Below are 27,282 nucleotides of genomic sequence, written 5' to 3'. Positions count from 1 at the left end.
GCATAACATTGAAACAGTGTTGTCGTACAATATCAGTTTTGCATCACAATTACAATCCACCAACCGTAATTCATTATTTTCAGGAAGGTCCAAGCAGTAGGTATTACTTCTCTCGGTCTTGATCATACAAGCCTGTTGGGAGATACTCTAGAGAAGATTGCTTGGCAAAAGGCAGGAATTATGAAAGAAGGTGCGGTTGCTGTGACGGTGCCTGGGCAACCACAGGAAACCATAAGGGTGTTGCAGTCCCGGGCAGAGGAGAAGCGAGTAAGTTAGCACACTTGTAGTTTCCGTATTCTGTTGTCTTGGCATCTCCATTCTATTTACTGGCAGACCTATATGAAGAATTGCTTTAGGGTCACCAACCAGTTGGACAGTATCCTTCATGTGTACTATAGTTTGACAAATGACCAAGCCACCTTATCAGATGGGAATTTTTCCAGTTTTTCTCTATAAATTTTTTGCCTTACGTCTTACAACAACAAACATTCAGACATTTCTTGTAGAGCATATAATTTTTCTGCTATTTGCACCAGTCAAATGCATGTTTACACTATGCTACCAAGAATATCATGCTTCAAAGGAATGGCAGAATGCTCAGGTTATCATAAACTTAAGCAAAAAGGACAGGTTTTAGATTTATAATTTTAATATTAGAACTTTTTTTTTTTAAAAAAAAGATAGTGGTAGGTCTCTGCAATGGTCAGTGTTTAACATGAAGACCTAACCCTAGTGGGATACTCATTTCTGTAAATCTGTCCAAAAAAGTCACAAAACACAGGTTTTTTTGTGGTAGACGCTTCTAATGGTCAAAGTTTAACAATCCCAAGAACACCAGCTGATAGCATATTTCAAAAATGAAAAGTATTACAAATGAAAATAATATGTAATTGCGTACAGAAGCTCACAAAATTTATGCTTTGACCTCATTGGCCCACATGCAAAGTCAAATTAGCCATCAGTTTCTTCCTCAGTGATGATGCTGTCAACTAGGGTTTCCCCTTCATTATAATCCCTCTCTGTATCCTCCTCATAAATGTCCGGCATGGGAGAATTCTCGAATGCGTGGCCACAACAATGTTTGCCAATTGCCGAGTACCGGAGTCCTGCTTTTTTGCAGTTACGATTGCCTGTTCTACATCCTTTCTCAAGAAATGATGTTCAGTAAGGAATCTGAAGTTGCATTTTGTTATGGTGATCACCCTTCTCTTGTTAGTGTCCAGTCATGAACTGATGGAATTCTTCATTGCAGATAGGTATGAAAAGAACGATATACTTTGCACAGTTCAAGTAGGCATCAGTCTCACAAATTGGAATTTCGGTTTTAGCTCCAGATTTAGAAAATTGTCCAGTGTATCTCTGTTCATATCTCCACCCTACAAGGTCACAAGAAGCCTTTCTCCTGCTTCAAAAATGTGGCACGATGTTGGGTCAGACTATTCGAAAGTACAAAGACAGGCAGGGTAAGGTTTTTGTCATAAATGGTGCCAACTTTTGTATTCTCTTGTCTACAGGGAATTCTACTAGTGTCACACTAGCTTGATATGTGAACACGAACAAGTACAGAATGCTGGGAGTCAAATTGGGCATTCTTCCCACTCTTTTGGAAATAGGTGTTATATTGGGAAGAGGCTAAAACCATCGGCAATACTGGGATATGTATGTCTTCATCTGTGATGGCAACACAATCATATGCAGCAGTGTATGGGATAGTGATGTTCATTATCATCACACTGACTTCTTCTTGCAATTTTTGGAAGTGTACTGTTCCTTCAAAGCTCTCTCTCTCTCTCTCTTTGTAAGTATTTGTTATAAGATTGTAATTAACCAATGTAAATTATAGAAAATTTTACAGTAACAAGAAAGGTCTAAATGCTTTTTGTTGTGCAAAGCATGGAGAAAAGCTATAGACAAAACACTGAAAAATGTCACAACTTTGCGGTTTTTCAGCTTCCTCTCTCCCCAAGCTAAGGCAGGGTCCTCAAGGTCAAAAAATGCTTGCACTTGGCAGCTGAACCCTACTGGGATATCCTGGCCAACAATGCCATACAATCATTTCATTTTTGCGTCACGTGATCACTGTGGAGGCACCACCACTGCAGAACCTGATGTTGAGAAGACAGTTGCTACTGTAGTAGTGGATATGACTGTAAAATAGCTTATCATATTACATTTTATTATTATGAGTAAAGGAGACCATTCGCTGAATAGCAGAAGTAGTCTGTTGTCGACAGGCACACACAAAAGAGAGAAGAAATTGGCTTGCTTTTGGAATAAGTTCTTTGGTTAAGTGGTTGGATACTACCCAGAACTATTTCTTCCATTAGTGATCATTTTTATTTACCAGCTCCACTGTTTGACTGTAATTATAACTCATTTATTGTATTGTTGTGTTCATGGTCATGTTACAATGCTAAAATGGCTGTGTCAAGTAGAAATTGAAACTATCAGCGAATGTTGTTTGCTGGAAAACAAGACACTATTGAGAAACTAAATACATCAGTATGTAGTGTAGATTGCAAAATACTATGTCAACATCACTTCCCAACTCCAGCTTCTCAGGGGTGGTGCACAAATGCTTAACATTTCTTCATATTATTATATAATTTTTGGTCCATAATTTCATCTCGGTTTTAGCTCATTTTTACCTAACATAAATTCACTGCCTTAAGTCACAGTTTCATTGCCTTCCTTTTTGGTCTTTTCACTTGTACTTAATGTGTCGAAATATTTAATTGCTGTTCTACATGTCTCTATTTTCATAAAGGTCCTTATCCTCGCAAGCTTAATTAATAAGAAATGCATTCCCCTTTATTTCATTTTTCCTCCTGTCTTTCTCAGTCTTCTGAATTGGTGGGGCTGATGAATTTCTTTTCTGTGGCTATGAAGGTACATGTGTACTAGCCCATAGGTCATAACATGGTTACTTTAACTTCATTGGATACTTTATCCTTCAGTAGATTTCACTTTGCTCTAGAAATGGAAGTCCACTTTGTTCTCTCTCTCTCTCTCTCTCTCTCTCTCTCTCTCTCTCTCTCTCTCTCTCTCTCTCTCTCTCTCTCTCTCTCTCTCTCTCTCTGTGTGTGTGTGTGTGTGTGTGTGTGTGTGTGTGTGTGTGTGTGTGTGTGTGTGTGAGACTCCTTTTTCTCAGGAACTGGTAGGGGTATGAAATTAAAATTTATGTCATATTATTAGCTCTGCAGCCCCGTTGTGGTATAGAAAATTTAAGCTTTTACATTAATGAAATCAAAAGATACTGGTGATACATATTTTGATGCTCGCAAACTTGCTCATTGAAACTTATAGGGTACCCCCTGTTAATCAAGAATCGTGACTGTCCATTTGTTAAGAACCCTGTTTCTCAGGGATAGGTAGATATGTCAAGCAGAAATTTGTCACATAATAAGGTCTATCATCCCTTTGCCGGACATAATGATGAAAACTGGGGTTGTCGAAGCAACACCTTTAAACTTGATAGGTTTGACGAGGTGTGCAGAGTAGAAAGCCTGGCAGTAGCTACTGTAAATCCAGGTTTGGGATCTTTTGTGTAGGCACATCAGAACCTAAGAGATCCTGTGACAGATGGGTCATGTAAAAGGTATTGCTTAACCCATCAATCCCCAAAACTACTTTCTTGTTCTTGATTATGATGAAGTTAGGTCAAAGTAGTTCATTTGAGAGTAGCAGTGTGTATCAGTGACTAAAATATTACTTTTTTAATTTGTACACAGATTTATTTTGTATGTGGTAAAACATACACCAAACATTAACATTTACAATTTAGTAGCACATTGTAATTTTTTGTGTACCAAGAAAACAATGTTAAATCTTACTTTATTCATAGAGGACTGACATGTTACTGATTTCCCCATTTGTAATTCAGCCACTAATGGTATTGGGGGGGGAATCTGAATGAAGCCCAACATCACATTATATCAGCAAAATTTTCTAAGGTTTGCACAATTTTTACCTGAGATATTCATTTTATACAATGAAATTGAGTGCATTTTCCACAATTTTCATATCTCCTTTGAGTGAGAATTTTGTCCACTAGGTGCCCAGCATTCTCTCTGGGGATATAATTTGATACACCTTTTCTGGATCTTGACATGGGCTGTTGAGGTTTATCCATTCCTAGCTACGTAAATAGCTACGTTACAATACTTCAACAAATGTATGTTCTTCACCTTTCTATACAGCATCCACATACTGACAAGGTTACCATTAAGGCAGAATCTAAAAAGCACCCAGTACTATTTCTTGGACCGGTACCTGATTCTGTAGATACCCTTCAGTGGTGCTTTCCCAATCCTGCGTCTTAGGATAGTGCCAATGCAGTGAAATTCATGCATGAACAGTGGTTTCAAGAGTTGTAGAGAGTTGTCAACACTGACAGCAGCATGAGGAAGAAGAAAAATGGCACAGAATTTTTCTCTAATTGAAATTCCCTATGTTTTTTCTTCTTCCTTGTCACCAGCATCAGTATGTGGACTGAACTTCACAACGAAAGCTCTCATATGTTGCAAGGCACCATAATTTGTACCTGTAACAATTATGTTTTTCCCTGAATTTGTTTCACCCTGTTATGCCCACAGTAGGGCTCCATAGCTTCATCTAAAGAGAACAGACATCCTAATGGCTGAAAAAGTTACAAAAATATGGTGTTGAGGCATTACAATTCAGGATCAATTTTGTAAGCTTTATTACTTGGATCTATAGTTGTGTAATCATTGAAATGCAGAAAGCGATGGATTTATTCAAACCTGTTTCTGCTGAATGAATTACTTACAGGTCTCCCAATGCATTCTTTTAAATGTGACTTGGTTGTAACCGGAAAGAATAAGAATTCCAGATATTTGTATATCTCATCAACTGAAACTTGAATTTATAAATATCCTTTCAGAGCAGCATATTTCACTGTCTCTTTACAAATGGATTTCACAAATTTTTCATTGAAACTTCTGTGAATATATCTGCAGGCATCTTATGAGACTGTTTCATGTCAGCCACAAGAAAAGGCTCTGATATATTATCCAAGAAATAAACTTGACTGCCAACTTTCAGGGTATTCAGTTCCTTTGATATCCACTTTCGTGGTATTGTTTTAGATTTCTTAGATTGTTCTGGTGTGTTGTTATTCCCATTGTTGCTTTCTGCCACAGGCTTCACAACATCATTTCTGTTTCCTTCTGAAATGGCTTGTACTTCCATTGGCTGCAAATGAACTCTTTTATCAATATCACTGAAATAACAAGTCTTTTGTCCTTACTAGGAGCATCATCACAATCAGAATCATTTCCATCACATGATGGAACGAGGACTAAATCCAGCTCATCTTCTCATTCTACTTCACTGCAGATACTGTCTTCATCACTGAGATTCTCAAGTATTTTAAACAGCAAAGCATCAGAGGAATCATCTGGATTGTAATAGTATTTGTTTGACCTCCTGTTTTGCCCCTTTAAGTTTAATATAAGTAGGCTAGTAATATTTTGATCCAAGCATTGTTGCTTCAGGGCCGCTAAGTGAATAAAAAACAAATTAGAAGTTAATAGCAGCTATCCTTTCTAGAACAGCATACTTTCATTATTGTTGGATGTAAACCTATTCTGTTCGGCTTCATCTCTTCCAGTCCTACATGACCCACCATCCACACCTCAAACTAGCCGGTGAAGTTGTAATTACTTTTTGTATAACATAAAAAATCAATCCATCTTTAATTAGCTTAAATTGTTAAAGAATAGTGTTACCTATTTATTTTATATCATATGACTTAGTTTCATCCATTAATCTGTCTGACAAGGCCTATGTCCTTCAGTGATGTGATGATATCATACTAACTCATGCTTCCTTGAATCACGAATTGCGTGGTGTGCAGTTGATGGTGCACAGGGCTTCACCAAGTGTGGTGACCCAAATGGGCAGTTGCGTGATGGCAGGTGTCATTGATGGTTGTATCTATATTCCAAATTTTTCAGTGTAAATTAATTAAGGCTTACTCTGTTATCGACTCTTGTAACAGACATACAGTTTCTGTACAAGTTGTAAATAACCTTTCGCTCCTTGTATTTTAGCCCTGTTACCTTCTCAATTTCAAAGAGAGTATTCCAGTCAACATTGTCAAAAGCTTTCTGTAAATCTACAGATGATATAAATGTAACTTTGCCTTTCCTTAACCTATCTTCTAAGAGAAGTTGTAGGGTCATTGTTGTCTCGTGTTTCTACAATTCTCTATCATCCATACTGATCTTCCCTGAGGTTAGCTACCAGTTTTTTCATTCTTCTTCCGTAAAGAATTTGTGTTAGTGTATTGCAAATGACATATTAAACTGATAATTCAGCAATATTTACACTTGCCAGCACCTGCTTTCTGTGAAACTGAAGTTATTGTTCTGTCTCAAACTGTGATAAATAGTGGTGATAAAATGTTTCCTTGTTGAAATCCTCTCTGTGTTTGAAACCACTCAGATCCTCCATCTGCTTTCTGAACACCACTTTAGCATCTCTGGAATAACATTGTCGCCTTATTGATCAGAAAGATTGGTACATGTATATTTTCCAAGCATTTCCAGATCTGCTGTCTGTGGTCAATTTATATGTTTCTGTGTCAATAAATATCCTAATGAGGTTCGATTTCTAGCTTTTCTTCATTAGTATTCTCACAGAGGAAATACGACCTGTAGTGCTTCTTTCTGTATTGTCAGTGATGATTTATCTCTTTAGTTATTGTTACATGAATAATCATGGAAAAGTCAAACAGAGGTGGCTTACGACAAGTAACATGCAGATTTCCATTTTCTCTCTGCCCCGATGCAAATTGTTAGGCCTATGAATTGCGCCATCATTATGTAGGACTGTGAAATGCGCCATTGCTACCTATGTTAGTACTGATTATTTTCCATATCGACAATCATAGGAGAAAATCAGCACCAGTTGAAAGATATTCATTTGTCTGCTGCCAACATCAAGCTGCCCCTAGACACGAAGTATTCCAAGAGGCTTGAGTTTACTAGCAAGTAACTTATGTAAGCACTTACTGTGTTTACAGTACAACAAAATCTTACTCAAGTTTACTTGTTGAAGTCACTTGGCAAGTTTATTTCAGGAACTTTCAGCAAGTACTTGTTGCAGAAGTGCAGTTATTCTTAAAAACCAAAGCAGTCTTTACTGTTGTCTTATTATTATAAATGAATAAAAATCATGAAACACAAAAATAAGAGAGTAGGAAAAAGTGTTAGAGGAGTACATAATGATGTTACCAAGAATCACTGTTCAGTTAACTAAAGTCAGAACATTTTGCTTAGATTAAAAAATTTGAGGATGTCATACGCAAATCTTGAATATCCATTGTCTACTGTATAATTAAATATTTGATAATAGGAAACCAAAATGATGAGTGGTATCTCAACCAAGAGACTGCCCTTTAATTACCCTTCAATTTTTGCAAGCAGTATTTACTACTTTTATCAATATGTGAAATGCATTTATGTTTACGCTAACATTACAAAATCAGCTAAAATTAAAAGACATCTATACTGCCATTCTGCTTTCACTTATGGTGCAACAAATTGATTGGTAAACTCATTTCACACTTCCTTGACTGGTGGTGCCAATTGTGTGTGTTTAGGGGTTCCAATGGTACATTTGTTTTGGCCCATCTGTCTTTGTGCCATTCTCATTTTCAATACTGACATTTTTGCATTGCCACTGAACACACACAACTTCCGTAAGTTTGGGAAAAACTTCCACAAATGAAAAATTCAGCAAGTACTTTCTGCAAGATGCAAGAAACTAGAACGAATTTTCGCCTTGAAGCGGAATTTGTGCTGATTTGAAACTTTGTGACAAATTAAAACTGTGTGCCAAGGTGGGACTCGAATGTGGAAAACCCAACTTGGCACATAGTTATAGTCTGTCAAGAAATTTCATGCAAGAAATTGTTTTCACTAACTTGCAAATTTCTTGAAGTTGATGAAACTACTGGATGTGTAGATGGAGGAGGGGGGGCTGTTTGCAGATATGTTGGTTCCTATATTCCACCCAGTTCTGCTATTGTCTGGATAATGTGCCATATCACAGCAAAACGTTTGACAGAATGCCTTATAAATATGATTTCAGGATTGCAGTGTTATAGTAGTTGAAATATAGGAAAAATAAACTGCAACAACACTGAACCGTTACCTAGAAAGGAAAACAAACCATGAATAAAATTGCTGAGAGCTGAAGCCACAGAATAATGTGTTTACTGTCCTACAACTGTGATCTAAATCCGATAGAATTGGCATGGGCCAAAATAAAACACAATGTCACTGGTGACATGTGGAAGGAAAATTGCAGACTCTTATTAATGCTGCTTTCCTTTCAGTTACTGCACAGGACTGGCAAGGTTACTGTAGGAAAGTGCAGCAGCTGGTGCAAGAGTATTGGACACAAGATGGAGTAATGGAAATTGTCATTGATTAAGTTCTCATGAATGCCATGCCCTCAAGCTATGATGATAATGATCATCTGGAATCAAACAGTGATGGTCTTGAACCAAACACAAATGACCATATTCTTTAGTTAACATCATTTTGACAGTTCTTTCAAGCACAGTTAATTTCACTTTGTAAACATTACTGTTGCACTGTGTTAAATAAATGCAATGTGCAAACAGATTCCAAAAATCAGTTCTTAACTTTCAGTTGACAGTGTCATAAGTTGTACATTCATCTACTTTCATGTTTCATTATTTGCAGTAAATAAATAACACATAAGTTATAGGTAAAACTCTCGAGCAAGGAGTATGTCAGCACACTAGGTGATTTCTGATCCAACGGAAGTGTCATTTAAGTGGGCAATATTTCCGCAAGTGCTACCTCCGATTTCATGTCACGCACGGTAGTTGTGCCAGCACTGGAGGCAGCCAATGCTGAACCCCCCCCTCCACCACCACTCCTCTCCGTTTGGCAGCCGTAATGTGGGGGCATGGGCGTTCCTAAAAGCCACTGTTCCAGTCGTCAGCTTAACGTGGACAAACAATATGTATTTATGAGATGACACTTTCATCATATCTGGTATTTATAAATTAAACAAGAGGGCACAGTGTTGATCCTTGCAGTAAACCGTTATTCATCATTATTCTCTTTTTAACTTCCTCAGTAAGTGTAACTTAAGCTTTTCCTTCAGTTGGTACACTTTTGAATAAAGTATATGTTTGCTTACATTTGATTGCCCTTGTGGGCTTGGCTAGAAATCACTCAATTCATGCTTTATCATAGACCGAGTTGAGGCCAGTAAAAATAACTATGACTTTAATTGCTGATTACACTTCAATATTTTTCTTTTTAAAGTAGTTACAGTAATGAAATGACTGTTTCAGATTGTTCCATGTAATGCATTCAGAATATCTAACTTACCATGATTTTTTATTTTTTTGATGACAGTGTCTACTGTTCGAAGCACCTCCACTGGAAGCATACAATTGGCCATGTGGTAAGGTGCCAGACCTGAGTGTGGATGTGCAAAAGCTTAATGCCTCCCTTGCCTTGCAGCTGACAGCAATCTGTCTGGGAATGGTTACCAAACCACCAGCCACAGGTATGTGAACACGTGAGTCTTTGACTTGAGATTTTAGTTTTTTGGCAAACTCTCAGAATGTTTCACATTGTAAAGGTACATGTTCAGAAATAAATTGTTATGTTTTGTTATAGTAATTGTCCTTTAATTAGTAATGTTGTATGATATTTCTATATATCCTGTGTCTTATGAGAATGGTTCAGCATGAATGTGTATTAGGAATGAAGCAGTTATTTTCATTTAACAAATTAGTTTTCACTATAGTTACCTGTTCGATATGCACTGATATCACCAGATTGAGATACAGGTTGGCAGTCAGGATGCGTGGGATAACCACGAGAGTGCGCCTGCTGTCATACAAAATTAAACCCCAAACTGTAACTCCAGGTGTAGGTCTAGTGTGTCTACCTTGCAGGCAGGTTGGTTGCAGGCCATCAGTTGGCTTCCTCCTAACCACCACACAAGCCATCACCGGCACTGTGGCAGAACCAGCTTTCATCAGGAAACACGACAGACCTCCACATTGTTATCCGATGAGCTCTAACTTGACATCTCAGAAGTCACAGGGTGTGTAATGATTTGAGAATTTCTGTGTAAATTCTAGAATCACTCAGACTTCTACCATCTCGAACACACGATGTTCTGGATATGAGTGTGGGATGTTACTTGTCACATGTCTGTGTGTGCAGGTTTAAAATAAGTTACAGGAAGAAAGTAGATGCGGAGAACAAACGGCACCGCCAAGTATCTGTCAGGCAGTGCATAGATGTTTTAGTGAGTGTGTAAGGAAGAACCCTGGAGTTTATATGCAGCTCTGTGCTTATTGTGTCTGACTATTGTTATTAAAACAAAGACATTTGAAAAAGAACTCTTGAAAACTCTTTACGTAAGGTTGCTGTGCTGTAGGCACGACTTATTTCCTGATTCATGTTAAGAAAAGTTATGGTATCTAAGCCAACTTTCTTTTAACTGTAAATCAGTTTATTTCTGACATTTGGCTGTATGAGAAACTTACAGGAATTCACATATTTATGTGGAAATTGAGAGTTTTATTGTGTATGGAGGGCAAATACATCGTTAATAGACAAAAAGTAAAGTTTTTTGTCTACTTATTTCATAAGTAGAAAGAGTCAAAAAATTCCTGTACCTAGCGTTATTCGACGGAGAAGAAGTCAAGAGGGTTTCCAGCAGCCAGCTAACCAGTAAAGAAGAGTGGCTGCAAGTTCCAAGTAAGTCACCTCGTAAGGAAGTGGAAGATGGTTTGGTGAATAAACTGATATAACCCAGATTCACACTCACACTTTAAGTCATTAGAACGTGGTGACCTGTGTGAAAGGACCGAGAAAACAGGAATTTTAAGTCAAAAATGAGAGAAGAAGTGGTTTCGTGTTGCCGTAGCAACCAGACATAATAAGACAAGGAAATTACTCTGAGAAATTACAATATTGACTTGTAAGTTATAGATTGCAGCATTCAGTCATCCTTTTTAAATTTTATTGTGCAGATCTAGATTTCAGCTAGAAGCTAGCCATTCTCAATGCACTATTTTTCTCTCTCAACGCATTGAATGAAAACAATAGTGCATTGAGAATGGATAGCTTCTAGCCAAAATCTAGATCTGCACAATAAAATTTAAAAAGGATGACTGATCAGTGCAATCTATAATTTACAAATCAATATAACAGTCGCTGAGTGCAACAGCTTTCTGAATGGAAGGTAACTTGATGAAAATTGGAATATGTTCAAGTATCCAATGGAGCAAAATTAAATGGAAATACGGTGAAGAACTGAAAAATTGACAACGCAAAAACAGCAAAGAAGATTTTGATGTATTTGTCTAAGAAGAAGTATGCATAGAATGCTTCGACCAAGAAGATCCAGTGTGGAGAGTATACAGCTCTCACCCATATCACGGGGGATGCAGACTCGGAAACCAACACACATCGTACGCCACCAGCACCAGCTGCTGTTCCCTTGTGCTGACTTGCCTCCACATCCACTCACCTACGCAACGCGAATTGTATGCCGGGTGAAGCGTGAAACAAAACTGGATTACTTTAGTATGAAGTGGTACAAGATACTGTTGAGTGAACTTTTATTGTGTAATTATCATATTTAAAGTTAGTTTTAAATGCTTACAAGAGCTAAAGCATTTAAAAGTATGAAAAATTTACAAGAAGTTGGGAAAACTCAGGGACCGGCTATGGCCATGAAAATTGACAAAGAATAGCCTGACTAGGCTGAGTTGATAAATTTAATCAAAGCTCAGAGTCTTAAGTTAAACTCATTAAGTTCTCAATTAAATACCCAGAGTGAAGCTTTAAATGCATAGAGTGAAACTGTAAATATTCAAACGACAAATTTAGGTTTGTTAAATGCTTAAGTTGACTCTCAAAGCAAAGAATTTAGTAATCTATGTGAAGGCATGGGTGCTTTGAAGACTTAGTTTGATTCTGTAAGTAATAAAGTAGAATTTGAAAAATGCAATCCTGCAACTTCGCAAAAAAATTTCGCGGAATTTTCGATGTGAGTACTGTAACCACTTAACCTCACATATTTGTTTACTCTGCATTTCATCGTTTGGAGGTTAGTATGTTCACATAGGATGCTTATAACACTGTTTTCTACTGTAGGGCACCAACACACCAAGAATATTTCGCTGCAGTGGAAGCGTAAATATCAAAAACTGATAATTATGTAAAGTGCGTCTTATAAATATTGTGAACAGCCGTCTGAAGATGAACTTTTCAGTTCGAAACCGGTTACGGCGCTATTTACTTAAATAAATAGCAGTATTAATAGTGGCTGGTTGCTGTTTTCTTCTTTGTAAGAATCAACCTACATTAATTGTATACAGCCATGGTCTCACCATGTCAGTTTTAGACAAAATAGAATAAAGTAGAGAATTTAAAAGTAGATTTAAAGAACGACTTGACACATTCTTTGACCACTCATATAAATCATATGTTTACTGATCTTAGTCAGAAACAGGGGGACACTTTTCAAGATTTATTGAAAAGGTTAGAACTTAACATTGAGAACAAATGTAATAATGTAGAATCCGAACTTATTGAAAAGTTAGGGTCTTTTGAAAACGTGTACAATGTTAAGTATTATGATGTAAGGCAGGGGTGAATACTTCGAAGGAGAGTGTAGATAAGCAGAATGAATTAATTCCAGTCATTCAATTGCAAATTACAGGTGTCAATACACTGGTAGATAATATGGAAAGAAATTTCGAAGAGAAAATAGCTAACTCTGATATTATAACTGTAATTAGTTTGAAGGAACAATTTCGAGAAATTATAGATCGAAAGGTTACCGAGAGAATAACATCTGGAAACATATCACCTATTTCTTCTTCTGAACTCAGTGATACCAGGAAGGGTAGGATGACCTGTTGAGAGAAATTAAGCTTGTCCAAAAAGAGTAGAAAAAATGGTAATTTCATCTAATGTTGTATTAACTAGTGAGCAATTTGCAACTGTCTGTTGTCACTGTGGTGCCAACTGCTGCTGATATTGCTGCTGCAGATGCAGTATGACGCACCAGAGCAGTACACCAAACGTGATGGTCTTTCCTCTTAGTAGTGCCACTTAGCCAACTAGAGTCCTGTATTCTTGAAACCGTACATTCTTGTGGCCACCATCTGACAGCAGGTGACGCCTGGATACATGACACTCCAGCAACAAGGGGCAGCATTGGGCAATATGCTCGGGTGTTCTGCATGTGCGCGATGATCTCCCGGTACAAGACGGCTACGAGAGTCAACCAGGCATTTCTCTAAAACAGTGCCCTAAAATGTAGAATATTGTAGCTTGAGAGTAAGCTATGCTTAGGAAAATAAGGCAATAATGGAGCTCTATTTATGAAGGGAGGATCTTCAGAGGATTTCATAATTTATTTCATCAACTACAAAGATCACCAGACAGATTATTTGAAAATACATGGATGAGCAGAGAGACATTGACTGTCTCATCAAGAAATTAAAAACAAATGTTTCTTACATGACTGAGAACTTTTAACAGCCGATAAATGCGGAAGTGTGACTATCTAGGGTAAATATGGAAGAATGAGTGACCTTTAGTACAAGATAAGCATGGTGTGACGGTAGCATCATATGTTAGCAGTCAGGATCATTGTTGGGACCCAGGTTCAATCCTGCCCCCAACTCACATTTTAACTGACTCTGTTACAATCCTGTCACCAATGCTGTTTACTAAGTTTTATTTGTACTGTTTACATTGCATCTCAATGTATATTTTAAGGTCTTCCCAAAGTACTTTATCTTTAAGTGTGTTCACACCCATCCCAGAACATCATACACATTAAATTCCAAATGAAACACTGTGAACAACCATAAACTATTATTGATAGTTGACTGTTCGAAACATAATTCATCAGGAATCAGTGTTAAGGCCAAGCGTTTCAATTAATCTGAACAGTCTGCATAGATGAAGCATACAATTTTTTTGAAAATAAAGTCAAATGTTTTGTTTAAAAGTAAGAAATACCACTCATGAGAGAAATATTTATTGCGCCTCATTTTCTGTACATGATTTTGAGCATCATTCAAAGGCACATCAAATATTTCTCAGATCTGTTTCCTTTTAGAAGAATCATTTCAAAAAATATTTGACTGCTTTCTTTCTTTTTATATTTTCATGTTTCATTCAGAAAGCATGATCTTACTGATGCTTCATTTGCCTTCCTGACTTCTTCTCGAAATTCCTAAATTTAGCACTTAATTCAAAGGAAGCCTTTTTGACAGTTAAATATCACAACAATTTATCTTCTTACACAAGATAGCTAGACCTTGAAGACATGAACTTTTTGACTCTTCATTTACATAGCTAGCAGCAGCTGTTCATGAAATACTTGTTTTTCTCAAATTGCCAATTAATATTTCCTTAATTATCCTGATTACTTTCAAGCAATTAAATATTTTCTTTCAATATTAGACCTCACACTGGTCACTTTGATACTCCACTTGTCCATTCCACTCTGTTTATTTGGCTATGTAAATTCGGACAAATACTCATTGCGTAGTTTATAGGGAGTCTTGTTTCTCTGCTTGATCGTTTCACCAAAACTATTCGCGTGTTAATCATACAACAGAATAAGTCATTTCTGTGTGCTGGCTTTGTCAAAAAATCTCGTTTCAGTATCTTGAACCATTTATGAAATATCACAATTTCTACGATCACTTGGTTCCCAAAGCACAGGAAACAATTCCTGATGCACATGAAGCAATTCGGATATATTGTGGGCGCCCCATCTGTGGATGTAACAACCAATATCTAAGAGATTATTCCTCTCTCACCTTTTAAGTACAGTTTCGATATGTTGGCTACATTTCATATGCAATAATGTATGGCCTGTGCAGTCTTAAAAATTTCATGCGGTCATTTACTTAGCTTCATGCAGTACAGTTACTATGATGAATAATGAAAATAAATTCTGTCCTTCAATTAGCAATGTGTAAGATGCAGAAGAATCAAATTCTTTTGGCAAATAGTTTTCTTAAAATTGGATGATAAGTATTTCATAGCAGCTAGCATATCTGATCCAGTACTTTGCCGAGAAGACCCGTAGCTGTCGCTCTCATTGTCGTGCGTGCTGCAGTAAATTCAAACATCACAAGGTGTAGCAGAGGACAGGCAGCACCACGGACGTCACTCACCTAGGACCCTTCTGTAACCGTACTTGCAGTTGTATTTTGTCATCTGAAGCTGTTGCGCACTGTTGGTTGCTTCCATTGCTTACGTAGGATGTAGCCTGAGGGTCACAATCGTTACAGTGTGTTTTTAAAGCAAACCTGACTTGCATCCTCATAGTGGCACTACTAGCACCACTCTTATGTGACTTAAGCGGAATTTGTTAGATAAAAAATACTCACCAAGTGGCAGCAGAACATACAAATAAAAGACTGTTGTGACTGGCACGCTTTTTGAAGCCAGTGGCTTCTACTTCAGTCAGAAGGGTTGAAGGGGAAGGAAGAAGTGTGAAAGAAAAGGACTGGAGGGGTCTAGGAAACGGGGTAGATTTTGAGAAAGTCGCCCAGAACCACGGGTCAAGGGGAGACTTGCCATATGGGATGAGAAGAAAAGCTTTCCTTCACTGTAACTACTCTTTGCTTCACTCCATTTTAATTTCGTACATCGTCCATTGTCTTTTCCGTTAATTTTTCACCGCCCCCCTCCCACCTCTGTTACATACAGTGCACTTAGCTTCTCACTATTATTAACTCGAGCAGGGTGTTTTAGTAGTAATCTCTGCCCTGTATATTACCCTGTCATACACCTTTAAGCTCTCAGGTTTTCAAATCTTGTCCAATGCATTCCCCAACAGTCAGTCTTTCCTTCTCAACTCATACGGTAAGTCTCCGCAGACCCACGGTTCTGGGTGACTTTCCCAAAATCTACCCCTTTTCCTAGACCTCACCAGTCCATTTCCTTCACCTTTCTTCTTTCCCCTTCAACCCTTCTGCCTGCAGAAGGAGCCACTGCATCCAAAAGCTTGCCAATCACAACAGTCTTTTATTTGTGTGTTCTGCCGCAGCTTGATGAGTAGATTTTTTATCTATCCAGGTAAATAATTTTATCAATAATTGATTGTTTTCGTTGTTATATGAATCAAAATTTGAATAGACATCTTTCAGATGTAGGAATATGCGTACCAACTTTCATTTATTTTCCTCAACTCCTCCTTAGTGTTCTGATTTCTTTTCGTCAGTGTTTCCCAGTGTTTCAGGCAATTTTTAATGTCTCCAAAAATAGAAATTGTCAAACTCTTCAAAATAGTGTCTCAGTGATGACATCACCCTCCCTTCCTGCACTTAATCAGATGTCTTTTACCTGTGATCCATTTCTTTATTGAATGAAGTCACTCTACAAATTGCTGTTAAAAATATTTACTGCAACTACAGTTTTGACATTTTGTTATTATCAAGCATTGTGGGATGTTCAAGCCTACTCTACAACATATAGTTGTTACATGCTGGGGCAGTTCAGACGAGGTGCTGGAGAAGTCTGAAACCAAATACATATGGTTTTATAAATATACCCACAGTCCCAAACACCATGTGAGGGACTGAGATGTTACCATAAATGGCATCGAATGTGATTTTTTTCTCGTCTAAATTTTTCCCATCTAAAAGCTAGAAGCAGTTCATTGAATTATATTGCACTTTTTTTCATCTTGACATAAACCATGTAGCATGAAACCATGTAGCATGACATGGCTCATGCCCACATGGTATGTGGAACAGTGAGTATACTTATACCACCATTCATATGTGGTTTGATTGCTGTGAACTGTTTTCCAACAGGTTATAATGTTCTAGATCTGGGTTAACCTTTGACTGCTCTAGATCTGCTAACATGTGCCACTGCTGCTGTCCCCAGATACTCTGAACGTGTTTTCGTGTGCCATTGTTCCTCCCGTCAGGTGCTTTAGAAGGTGTGTACACACGCCAACTTGCCAATACCTTTCTGCTCCCGATTTGTTGAGATGGGCTGCTGCTAAGGTCTGTTTGCTCCAGACACATTAGTGTGCAAAGCACCCAATGGCTGGGTAGAGTGGCCAAGTAGCTGCATTTTCTGCCCAAGTCCTCGGTAGCTTTCCAATGTTTAGTCTGTGTAGTGCATTAGCTGTTGTTATCTTATTTGTGTTGCTGTTTTCGTCTTCATTTTGGATTGAGAAAATGGTACACTGTCGTGATTATATGGAGGAAGAAATTGTGGAGATTCTAATGGGAAGCAACAGTGAGAGTGAAATCTTTGAAAGATGACTCTTCTACAGAGTCTCGAAGTAACAGTCGTGAGCAAAGTAAATCTGCTGACCAACGTGTCCGTCTGTCCCTACAAGACATGAAAATTCTTCAGAACCTGAAGTTTTCTGGTTGTGGGAACAAAATGTGTGGAAAAAGAGAACATTTTAGCGACACGTTTGACTGGAAGAAAAGTGATTTTCATCCATTTGTGCACGCGTTTGGCAATTCAGTGCCAGGGCACAAGTTTGGATTAGCTCAAAATTCCAGTATTATGACACTTTCCCCCACATAGTTAGCAGAAGGTCTGATGAAATCTTTTGCAATTGAAACCAGCAGATTTTACTGATAAACCAATGCAATTATGCTTCGTGCATTTTCATCTCTCAAGATGGAAAGAAATGGAATTTGTGGAACTCTAGTCCTTCATTGCTCTTTATCTGCCTATGGCTCATATGAAAAAGCTGAAAATTAGTGACTGTTGGTACAAGGACATACTCTTGAACACACTGGTATTCGGCAAAATTGTGTTCAGAGACCATTTTATTTTAATTTTTTAAATGCTTCATTATAGTGAAAACTTTACCAACAATGAAGGAGACAGGTTATTCAATATTAGAAACATTAAGGGTAAAGTTCACACAACATTCCAGAGTGCGTTTCATCCATATCAGAAGCTCTGCATTGATGAAAGCTTATTGCTATGTAAAGGGTGATTATCTTTCAAACAGTGTATTTTGTCCAAAAGCAGTAGATTTTGAATAAAAATATTTGCGCTGTGTGACTGTTGGACTGGTTATGTTCTGGATTTTATTGCATTTACAGGTCTAACTGCAGAAATTGGCTTCCAGAATTTGGGGAAAGTTTGTGGCATTAGCGCAACACAGCTGAAATGAGGAGACATCCAGTTTATGTCCACTGGTATAATTCTTGACCTGAAAAGGTGTGACAAAAAGAGAAACATGGATATTGACCACCTGTAATACTATAGAAATATTTCAGACGGAAAAGACTAAAAGAAAGACAGATGTAAGAATCAAAAAACTGCAGTGAGTTACACATTATAACTAGACGATGGGGACAATTAACTATACTGATATATTACTGAGTTCACTCAGATCAATGTGGAAGATGGCGAAGTGGTATAAAAAGCTATTTTTGCACTTGCTCACCTTGTGCATTTTAAATACTCGTGCTCTCCATCACGTAGTAACAGGGCAAAAAACGTCAATCTCTGGTAAGAGATATTGTTGAAGCTTATCCCACAGAAAGGAGGAAAGTTGTTCAATAAAAGTGCTTTAATGATGGTAATCCCCTACAGTCTACTGGGAGGCATTTTCGAAATATTATTGAGAGTGAACTTCCAAAGAAGAGTATGTCAATGCTTATATGTGCTGTTTGCTCCAAACAGAAAGTGCTTCGAGTAATGTGCTATGAATGAATGCAGAACATGCAGTATACCATTGCATGTTGTGCCATCGTACAAAAAAAAATTATTAACCGTGATTATAGCACAGGAAAAATGACATTAGAGTAAAATGTGCTTAAAAATAAATGAAAACAAAAACAAAATAAAAATATATTTTTAACTTCTAGTGCTGATTCAAATCCTGGATCCAAAAGGAGGATCCTTAAATTTGTAATAACAAATCGAAATTTTGCGCCGTTATCCTCTAAGTTGGTAAGTGTGCTACAAACAGCGTGCAGAATGGCCTGTAGGTGGCAGCATAGTGCAGGTGCACACATAGTGTCACAGTATCAGTATAAAGATAGCTGCCCCACTTGCAACTTGCAAGGAAGAACAGCATTCTGTTATTCGGTTTTTGCGTAGTGAAGGTGTGAAACCTATGGAAGCTCATCGACGAATGAAGGTTCAGTACAGTGATGCATGTTTGTCACAGCAGCAAGTCTACAAATGGAGTAGGAAGTCTGCAAGTGGTGTGATTTCAGTGGAAGATACTCCTCGTCCATATTAGGTCCAATGAGTTGTGACTCCACAGAACACTGCAGCATGTTTACATATTAGTCATGGGTCAGCACACCACATTGTATATGATGTGCTCCAGTTTCACAAAGTGTCTACAAGATGGGTGCCATGGCAACTGACTCTTGAATATAGAGAATGACGTGTTGATGCTTGTGAAGAACTTCTTCAGTGCTTTGAACGAGAAGGTGATGGCTTCCTTGCAAGAATCGTTACTGGGGACGGAACTTGGGTTCACTTCCACCAACTGGAAACAAAGGGAGCAAGCAAGGAATGGTGCCATTCCTCATCACCAAAACCAAAGAAGTTTTGAATAGAAAAATCTACAAGGAAGGTTATTCTGACCCTCTCATGGGATGAAAAAGGCATCATTTTGGACCATTACATGCCTAGAGGGACCACTGTCACCAGTGAATCATACACAGATCTCCTAAAAACTCATCTGCGGCCTGCAATCAAATCAAAGTGACGTGGATTGCTGTTAGCAGGTGTCCTTTTACAACATGACAATGCAAGGCCCCACACTGCCCGCACAACAGTTGCAACAATCACAGATCTCCATTTTGAGTGTCTTTCTCATCCACCATACTCACCAGACGTTGCCCCAAGTGATTTCCATACGTTTGGACCATTCAAAGATGCAATGGGAGGGAAGAAGTTCCGTTCCGATGAAGAGGTACGCCATGCAGTTCATGAGTGGTTGCACAGACTACCAAAAGAATTTTTTTCTATAGGAATTTATGCACTTTGTAAGTGCTGGAGGACTTGCATTGAGCATGGGGGAGATTATGTTGAAAAGTGATACAGATTTGTACCACTTCTGCACAATTAATAATATTTTTTTAAAAATTTAAGGTTTTCATTTGACTCACCCTCGTATATACAGAAGGCATGAAAAATCCCTGAACACTTACATAGCCTGACTTCAGAACTTCTCTCCAGGTGAATTACTATGCTCACAAAAACCATCATAGGTTCCAGATGCCGTAATATCTATTTAGTGCACAAAGTACAAAAATTAAATGTAAAAAATATATATATGACAGCCTATACCCAATATGCAACTATTATTCGGACACCAGTAGAAAGTATTTGGAAACATATGGTTTTGGAGGTTGCCTAGAGAAATTTTGTTGGGTTTATGTTCTTAATGTACAAAGAATTCTCCAGTACAGAAACATGTGTTCCCCAATAGTTGCTTGGAGTACTGTTGCATTAGCACAGACAAACAGGAAACGTTTGAATTTTCCACTTTTACAGTGTTTATTTCAAGACTTCCCATCAAAAATCTAAGAGTTACAGAGCACTGCATCAGAGAAAGCTCAGTTGAAGATAGTCATCCATTTTTGATGCACAAAAAGTAAATTGAAATTATAGGAACTGTCTGATTGGCTGTTAAACTGGACAGTAGGAGATGTGCTACAGTCGTACTGTAAACACAGTGGTTGCACTACAGGCAGCCAATTTGTCCTCCTCCTGTGACAAAAGCATTTTATTTATTATCATACATGGAAGAAATTGTACGTGAAATTGTCAAAGACGGCTTGTGAAATGCAATCAACGAAAGTGAAGTAAAAAAGTCATTATTTTGTTCGCAGTGACTGCCATTGTATTAGAGCAATATCACAGATAGATTCCTCCTTCCCTTGGGTTATTAGAGTGAGGGATATTTAGAGGAAAGCAGTTATCATGGAAGAGAAACTAAGCAAGAACACTAAATTACTGAAGTTACTCTGAAGCAACACATTGCTATTATAACAAGCTACTAAAATTCTGCTAAAAATTACGGGAAAAATGTAATGTTGAGGCAGGGAACAATATTTACTTACCTTTGTGTTTATCTCTGCAGTATTGGATTTCTAGAGGAGCATTTAAATGAAAAACATTCACTGTCAGGGTAACTGTATTTTTTTTGTTTCAATAGTGGCGAAACCCAGATCAGCAAACAAATTTGTCAAACCCAGCACCAAAAATATTCAGCAAGGGAGAGCCAGGCTGTGCAGGAAAACCAGTTACAGGAGTGGCCCACACGTGGTCTCTCAGTGCAGGTAGCATTGTCAGCTGACAACAGAGCAGCACTCGTTACAGAATGCGGCAAAGACATCTGTAGCAAGGGGTTAATGTCCCAGAATGCTTGACTGTGGCAAAACGCCGATTTACAATTGTAATAAGTACTTTCAACAGCTTGATTCAGTAACTGCACTAAGGTTGTGGACCCAGGCATCATTGAAATTCCATTTCAAATAATGAAAAATCCAGGTTGGAATATCATCAATATTAGGAAAAGAATAGATTAGTACTCACTGTAAAAATGACATGTTGAGGTGTAGGCAGGAACAATGAAGAGACTGTTTATTATTGTGTTGTGTAGGTCTTTGCTTCTTCATGCGCAAATTCCATGATTTTTCCTATTATAGGATCCAACAGGCTTATTGATTCTTAGTTGATGTTGTGTTTGAACTCTTTGCAATTCATGGGAGGTGAAGGTTCATTCTGATCTCTTGGTCCATTAGAACTAATTAGAGTAGTTGGTTTTTCACATTTTTGTTGCTAAGGTTTCATCTTTCCTTTGAACGGAAAGTTTCTATCCATGTCTTGTCATTTTTATTTCTGTGATACGTGCAGGAAAAGTTTGATTGATAATTTTGTTCTATTTTTTATTGTTGTTGTTGTTGTTGTTGTTGTTGTTGTTGTTGTTTCCTCAGAACAGACTAGATTGAGTGAAGGTGAAAAACCTGTCTTGTGTACTCTTCAATGTGCCAAAAACAAATTGCTTGTAATGAGTATAAAAAATTATAATAAAACTCTGCAGTTTGGTGCACTCAGCCACGTTGTACATTACTCGTTTGCTCGGTTGCTTGCAGCCATCCTGCAGTCAACAATGCTGCCAGTCGCTCCAACGTTTGCCATCTCCTGCAGCACCGAGCGGGGTCTAACGCAGTGTCAGTGGCCGGGCAGGATGCAGGTACTGAGGGTGCCCCCTATCTCCTTCTTCCTGGATGGAGCCCACACAGCTGAAAGCATGGCTCTCTGCTCCCAGTGGTTCCGAAATGTTTCACCCAAGGAGCCAGATTAGTAAGTGAAAAGCAGTAACAAAGTTGATTAATGCAACATTAGCAATTTACTAGTGGACAAGATAGAAAATTTCTACTCCTTTCATTATTGTTTCATACTTTATGTTCTGTAACTCCCGTCACGAAGAAGAGCCTGTGTAGAACAAGTAAAGTTACGTGAATAGTTAAAGATTTGAACACAAGCAGATACTTTCAAAAAAGCCGGTGCCACTTTCAGATGCTGTTTTTATCTGACACACCGAATGAAACATTTATGCAGCTGTACTGATTTCAGAGACCACTGTAAATGTTTACACAGGGTGAATCCAAACTCCACCGACAAAATTCTGGAGGTTGTTCAGAGAGATTTCCTGAATATTTTGATATGTAGTATTCGCTATTACAGAGTAATTGTATCTCATTTAATATCTTGCTCCTCATTTATCTTGATATCTGTATTGTAGTGGAAATATCTGCACAACAGTGCAAATGTCGGTTGTTTGCATTGCAGATTTTGTAAGGAAACTTTCTCCATTTGACAGTGACAACAGTTATGCCCACTTCACTCTTTGCTTTCAAATTCTATTCAGTACTGCTCAGTACTGCCTTTCCACCTGTGTTAGTTGTATGTTAACAGTCATTGACAATAATAAGGATAGGTTTACTGATGAAACGTTGCACTTGGGAAGTATTCTGATTCAGTTGCCGCCCCTGTGGGAACTTCTCAGTTTGGGGTTGTTGTTCTCCTCTTCCATTGCATTTGGTGAACCCAGACACAAGATGCATATTGGCCAATACTTCATCAGTAAAACTACCCATACTGTAGCGTATCACTGTCAACACACAACTAACACTGCCAGAAACACAAACCTTAGATAGAACTGGGCATTACTGAATGAAAACTTGAGGACAACATCAAGTACTGTGAGTGAAAGAAACATGTTTGTTCCCAAACATGACACACAGTGCATACTGCCAACATTTGCATGGCTGTGTAAGAAATCAAATTAAATGCAATTACTTTGTGATGAGCTACCAGAGACAGCTGGTTACTTATGTGAAAGTATCCCTGAACAGTCTCCAAAATTTTGTTTGTAGGGATTGGATTCAACCTGTAAAAATGAAAAGTAAAACATGAAAGTTAGGATTTACTGTAACTTACAGTACTGTGTCTAAACAGTCTGGTAAACTATAGGTACAATTGTCAATAAGATGTATGACTTTACTTCGTTTTTAGAGCTTTTCAGTTTTCGCCCTTACGTCTACAGGAAACGTGTTGTAGGTATTTCAATTAGAATATGGAACTCCATTCTGAGCTGTAGGTAGCCGTACGTAGTGTATGTAAAGATCAGCAATAGTGGAGATTCCTGGATGGAACAATATGTAGGAAATTCCAGGATAGAACAATACATAAAATTAGGGAAAGGCAACCAGTCACCTTGAAACAACACAAGTGCCTACCCACAGTATGAATCTTTGCAGGTAATGTTACTATACTATTAGGTTGGTGCATAAGTTTGTAGAGATTTTGTTTTGCTTAGTGTTATTCCAATTGCTAATGGGTTTATTTATCATTGTCATTTTTTATTTGTGGTTCACTACTACTATTTGAGTTTACATTTTGTCATTTTGAAATAGTGAGTGGAGCTGTTGATGCCAGAAAATGGGAGTGCTAGGTGGAGAAATCAGAACCCTCTTCTGTTTGATTTCAAGAGAGGGATGCCAGCAGTGGAGGCAGCCAGAAAGATTTGCGCTATGTGTGGGGATAATACACACAGCAATAAATGGTTCGCTTGTTTTAAGGAGAATAGTTTTGACATTAGTGACTCTCCATATTCAGGAATACCTGTGGGGCTTGATGGAGATCATTTAATCACATTAATTATTGTCAATGATCCATGTCAGTGTAGTAGAGAACTGGGAAATGTGATGAACTGTGATCATTCCACCATTATGAACCATTTGCGTGCAGTGGGGAAGGTTCAAAAACTGGGTGCATGGGCACCGCATGCTCAAAGCCGAAATCATGAAAATCAGAGTGTGGTCTTGTGTGTGTGTCTGCTTGCTCGTCATCAATTCGCTTGTGAACCACACCGACTATTCCTCATTGCTGGTGATAAGAAATGGTGTCTTTATGCTAACATAAGGATAATAAAGGAATAGTTGAGCCTAAAAAAAGCAGTAACTCCCCATACAAAGATCTGCGCACATCCACAAAAGATAATGTTATGCATCTGGTGGAAGAGTAACAATGTGCTGTACAATGAATTGTTTCATCGAGGTGTCAACAACTGAGACATCATGCAGTCGCAGTCAAAGAACAATGGGTAGAAACACTATGTGAATGATGCTGTTCTATATTAATGCCCACCCACTTTCTGCTATATTGATGAAAAACACTATATAGGAGTTAGGTTGGGAAGTCATTCTGCACCCACCATATTTCACCTGATCTTGTGCCATCAGACTTTCACCTTTTCCACTATCTATCGAATACCCTTCAAGGAACTTCTTTCCAGATGAAAATGTGACCTGAACATAGCTCTAAGAGTTCTTCGCCACAAAACCTCATGATTTCTACCGTTGTGGAATAGAAAAGTTACCCCTGCATTGGCAGGCTGTTGTAAATAGTGAAGGAGAATATGTTATTGATGACTAAAGTCTCTATTTATGTGTATCTGTTGTGTTTGTTAAACATATGAGGACCATCACAAGCTAATGCAGCAACCTAACATCATGTTGTGTGGTTTTATAAAATTTCTGTAGCTAAGTCGAGAGAGTATTTTTGACTTCTCGCACCTTCAACACTTATGCATTGTTGTAGGGAGCAGCTTAAAAGTGTGTGATATTTGCTATTTGTAGTGAGTAATTCTATATTAATGTATGGTGAGCAATAAACAACTTGAGTTGAAATTAAAATCTGGGCTTGATTGTTCAGTGTTGTGTTGTGTTGTGTTGAGTGCAGAGTGATGTGGAACAGTGGAATAATATTTGAAGGAGAGTAAGCTGGCTTCAATACTAAGTCGCTAGTTGCAGCTGATCTTTACTGTTGTGCATCAGAGAAACTGCAGATTTTTGTTAAATGCAAGTATAAATACAAAAACCATCCAATGTGACAGTTTAACTCGGAATCTAGTGGAAAAGCGGTTTTCCATGCCAGCTTTAGATGTGGTCATTATTGTGGACACTTCAAATGTCTACTTCTGTGATGGAGGCTTCTATGTGTAAATGTAGGCTCAGAGTGGCATTTTTCACTTTATAGTGAAGTGTTCATGGGTTGCTGGCTTTGTCTCTCACAAGAGAACTTGGGCGTTATGACAATACTTTCTTTCAAAAAAATTTCAGCTTTGTCTGGTGGCAGAGTTACTATTCTTCAATGGATTGTATTTGAAAGGTTTAACATGGTTTCCTTTTACAATAATGGAAATAAATGAGATAGTGATGCCAATAAGTATATCCTCTCTTCTCGATATCCGCCAGGCCTCAACCTCCGCTAATTTCAAGTTGCCGCCGCTCATACCTCACCTGTCTTCAACAACTTCTTTGCCTCTGTACTTCCGCCTCGACTGACATCTCTGCCCTTAACTCTTTGCCTTTAAATATGTCTGCTTGTGTCTGTGTATGTGCGGATGGATATGTGTGTGTGTGTGTGTGCGAGTGTACACCTGTCCTTTTTTCCCCTAAGGGAAGTCTTTCCGCTCCCGGGATTGGAATGACTCCTTACCCTCTCCCTTAAAACCCACACCCTTTCATTTTTCCCTCTCCTTCCTTCCTTCCTGACGAAGCAACTGCCAGTTGCGAAAGCTTGTAATTCTGTGTGTGTGTTTGTGTGTTTTGTTCATGTGCCTGTCTGCCGGCGCTTTCCCGCTTGGTAAGTCTTGGAATCTTTATTTTTAATATAATGTGACAGTTAGGTATAAATAAGACAGAAATAAAGAACATACTTGGAATACAAGTCTTTAGAAAATAATACTAAAACTGTGAAACAATTACACCAAATTGAGCAAAAAATGACATAGATTTTGCCCAAAAAATAAAAACATTTTTCTGGTCCCTATAAGTTAATATTGTGTGCCAGAATAGGACTCAAACCAGGATGTGCGACTTTCATGGGCAGTATGCTACAAATTGAGCAGCTAGCAGCTTATTTTCTGAGAAAGTGCACAGTTTTAACTTTTACTAGTTGTTTAGATAGACTGTTGTGATTATTGGCTACTTGTAAACACCTAATTACTTATGTTTCTGACTGCACCATAAGGTTCATTTATGAAAGGACTAAATTAAACTGTTGGTTGTGGGGCGAGCCATGTCATGGAGAACTAGCAGACAGTGAAGTTAGGGGTACTGCTGCTGTAATAGGCAATTTGTTTCTTAGTGCATGTGAGTTGATGACTCGTAGGCAAGAAAGGAACCTACTGTTCAGAGGTGCAGCATGAAGATGGCCCAGTTACAAAAGCCACCTCAGCCAGATATTTTTTGAAACAATGATATTTATTTAAGCGTACCAAGTAGAAGGCATAACTTGAGGTCATTATTGTTCAAATAGGTAAGAAAAGTTCATTGAAGTTTTGAAATTTATGAAATTACTGAAATCTCCGTCTACATACATACTCCACCAACCACCATGTGCGGTGGGCGTAGCCTATCTTGTACCACTATCAGTCGTTTCCTTTCCTCTTCCATTCATATTTAGATTGCTATTTTGAAACAGCGAAAAGCTTTCAAAATGTATGAGGAGGTGCACAACTTGCTGCAGCTTCCTAGTTTCTCTACATGACAAAAAAATTGAAAAGCATCCACAAGAGGAGGAGAATCCGAAATGAAATTTCACACATTGAGAGGGAGTGTGATGTTATTGCAGGGATTACAGTGTCATGTCAAACTTACAAAGAACTTGACTCTATGAGCCGATTTAT

The 27,282-nt window shown here is 38.1% G+C and overlaps 1 protein-coding gene across 3 annotated transcripts in view; it reads left to right on the top strand.

Annotated features, from left to right (window-relative positions):
- LOC126354764 (folylpolyglutamate synthase, mitochondrial-like) overlaps nt 1-27,282 on the top strand; it is a 130,778-nt gene that overhangs the window by 81,833 nt on the left and 21,663 nt on the right. For all 3 annotated transcript variants that reach the window (XM_050004654.1, XM_050004657.1, XM_050004656.1), the window contains 3 exons: nt 84-267; nt 9,426-9,579; nt 22,178-22,388. In XM_050004654.1, the coding sequence (XP_049860611.1) occupies nt 84-267; nt 9,426-9,579; nt 22,178-22,388 (549 nt within the window). The remainder of the gene's footprint in view (nt 1-83; nt 268-9,425; nt 9,580-22,177; nt 22,389-27,282) is intronic.

The sequence above is a fragment of the Schistocerca gregaria genome, chromosome 3 (assembly GCF_023897955.1).
Source record: "Schistocerca gregaria isolate iqSchGreg1 chromosome 3, iqSchGreg1.2, whole genome shotgun sequence".
Classification (NCBI taxonomy): Eukaryota; Metazoa; Arthropoda; class Insecta; order Orthoptera; family Acrididae; genus Schistocerca; species Schistocerca gregaria.
Note: the sequence above shows the minus strand (reverse complement) of the source record. Positions and strands in the feature narration are given on the sequence as shown.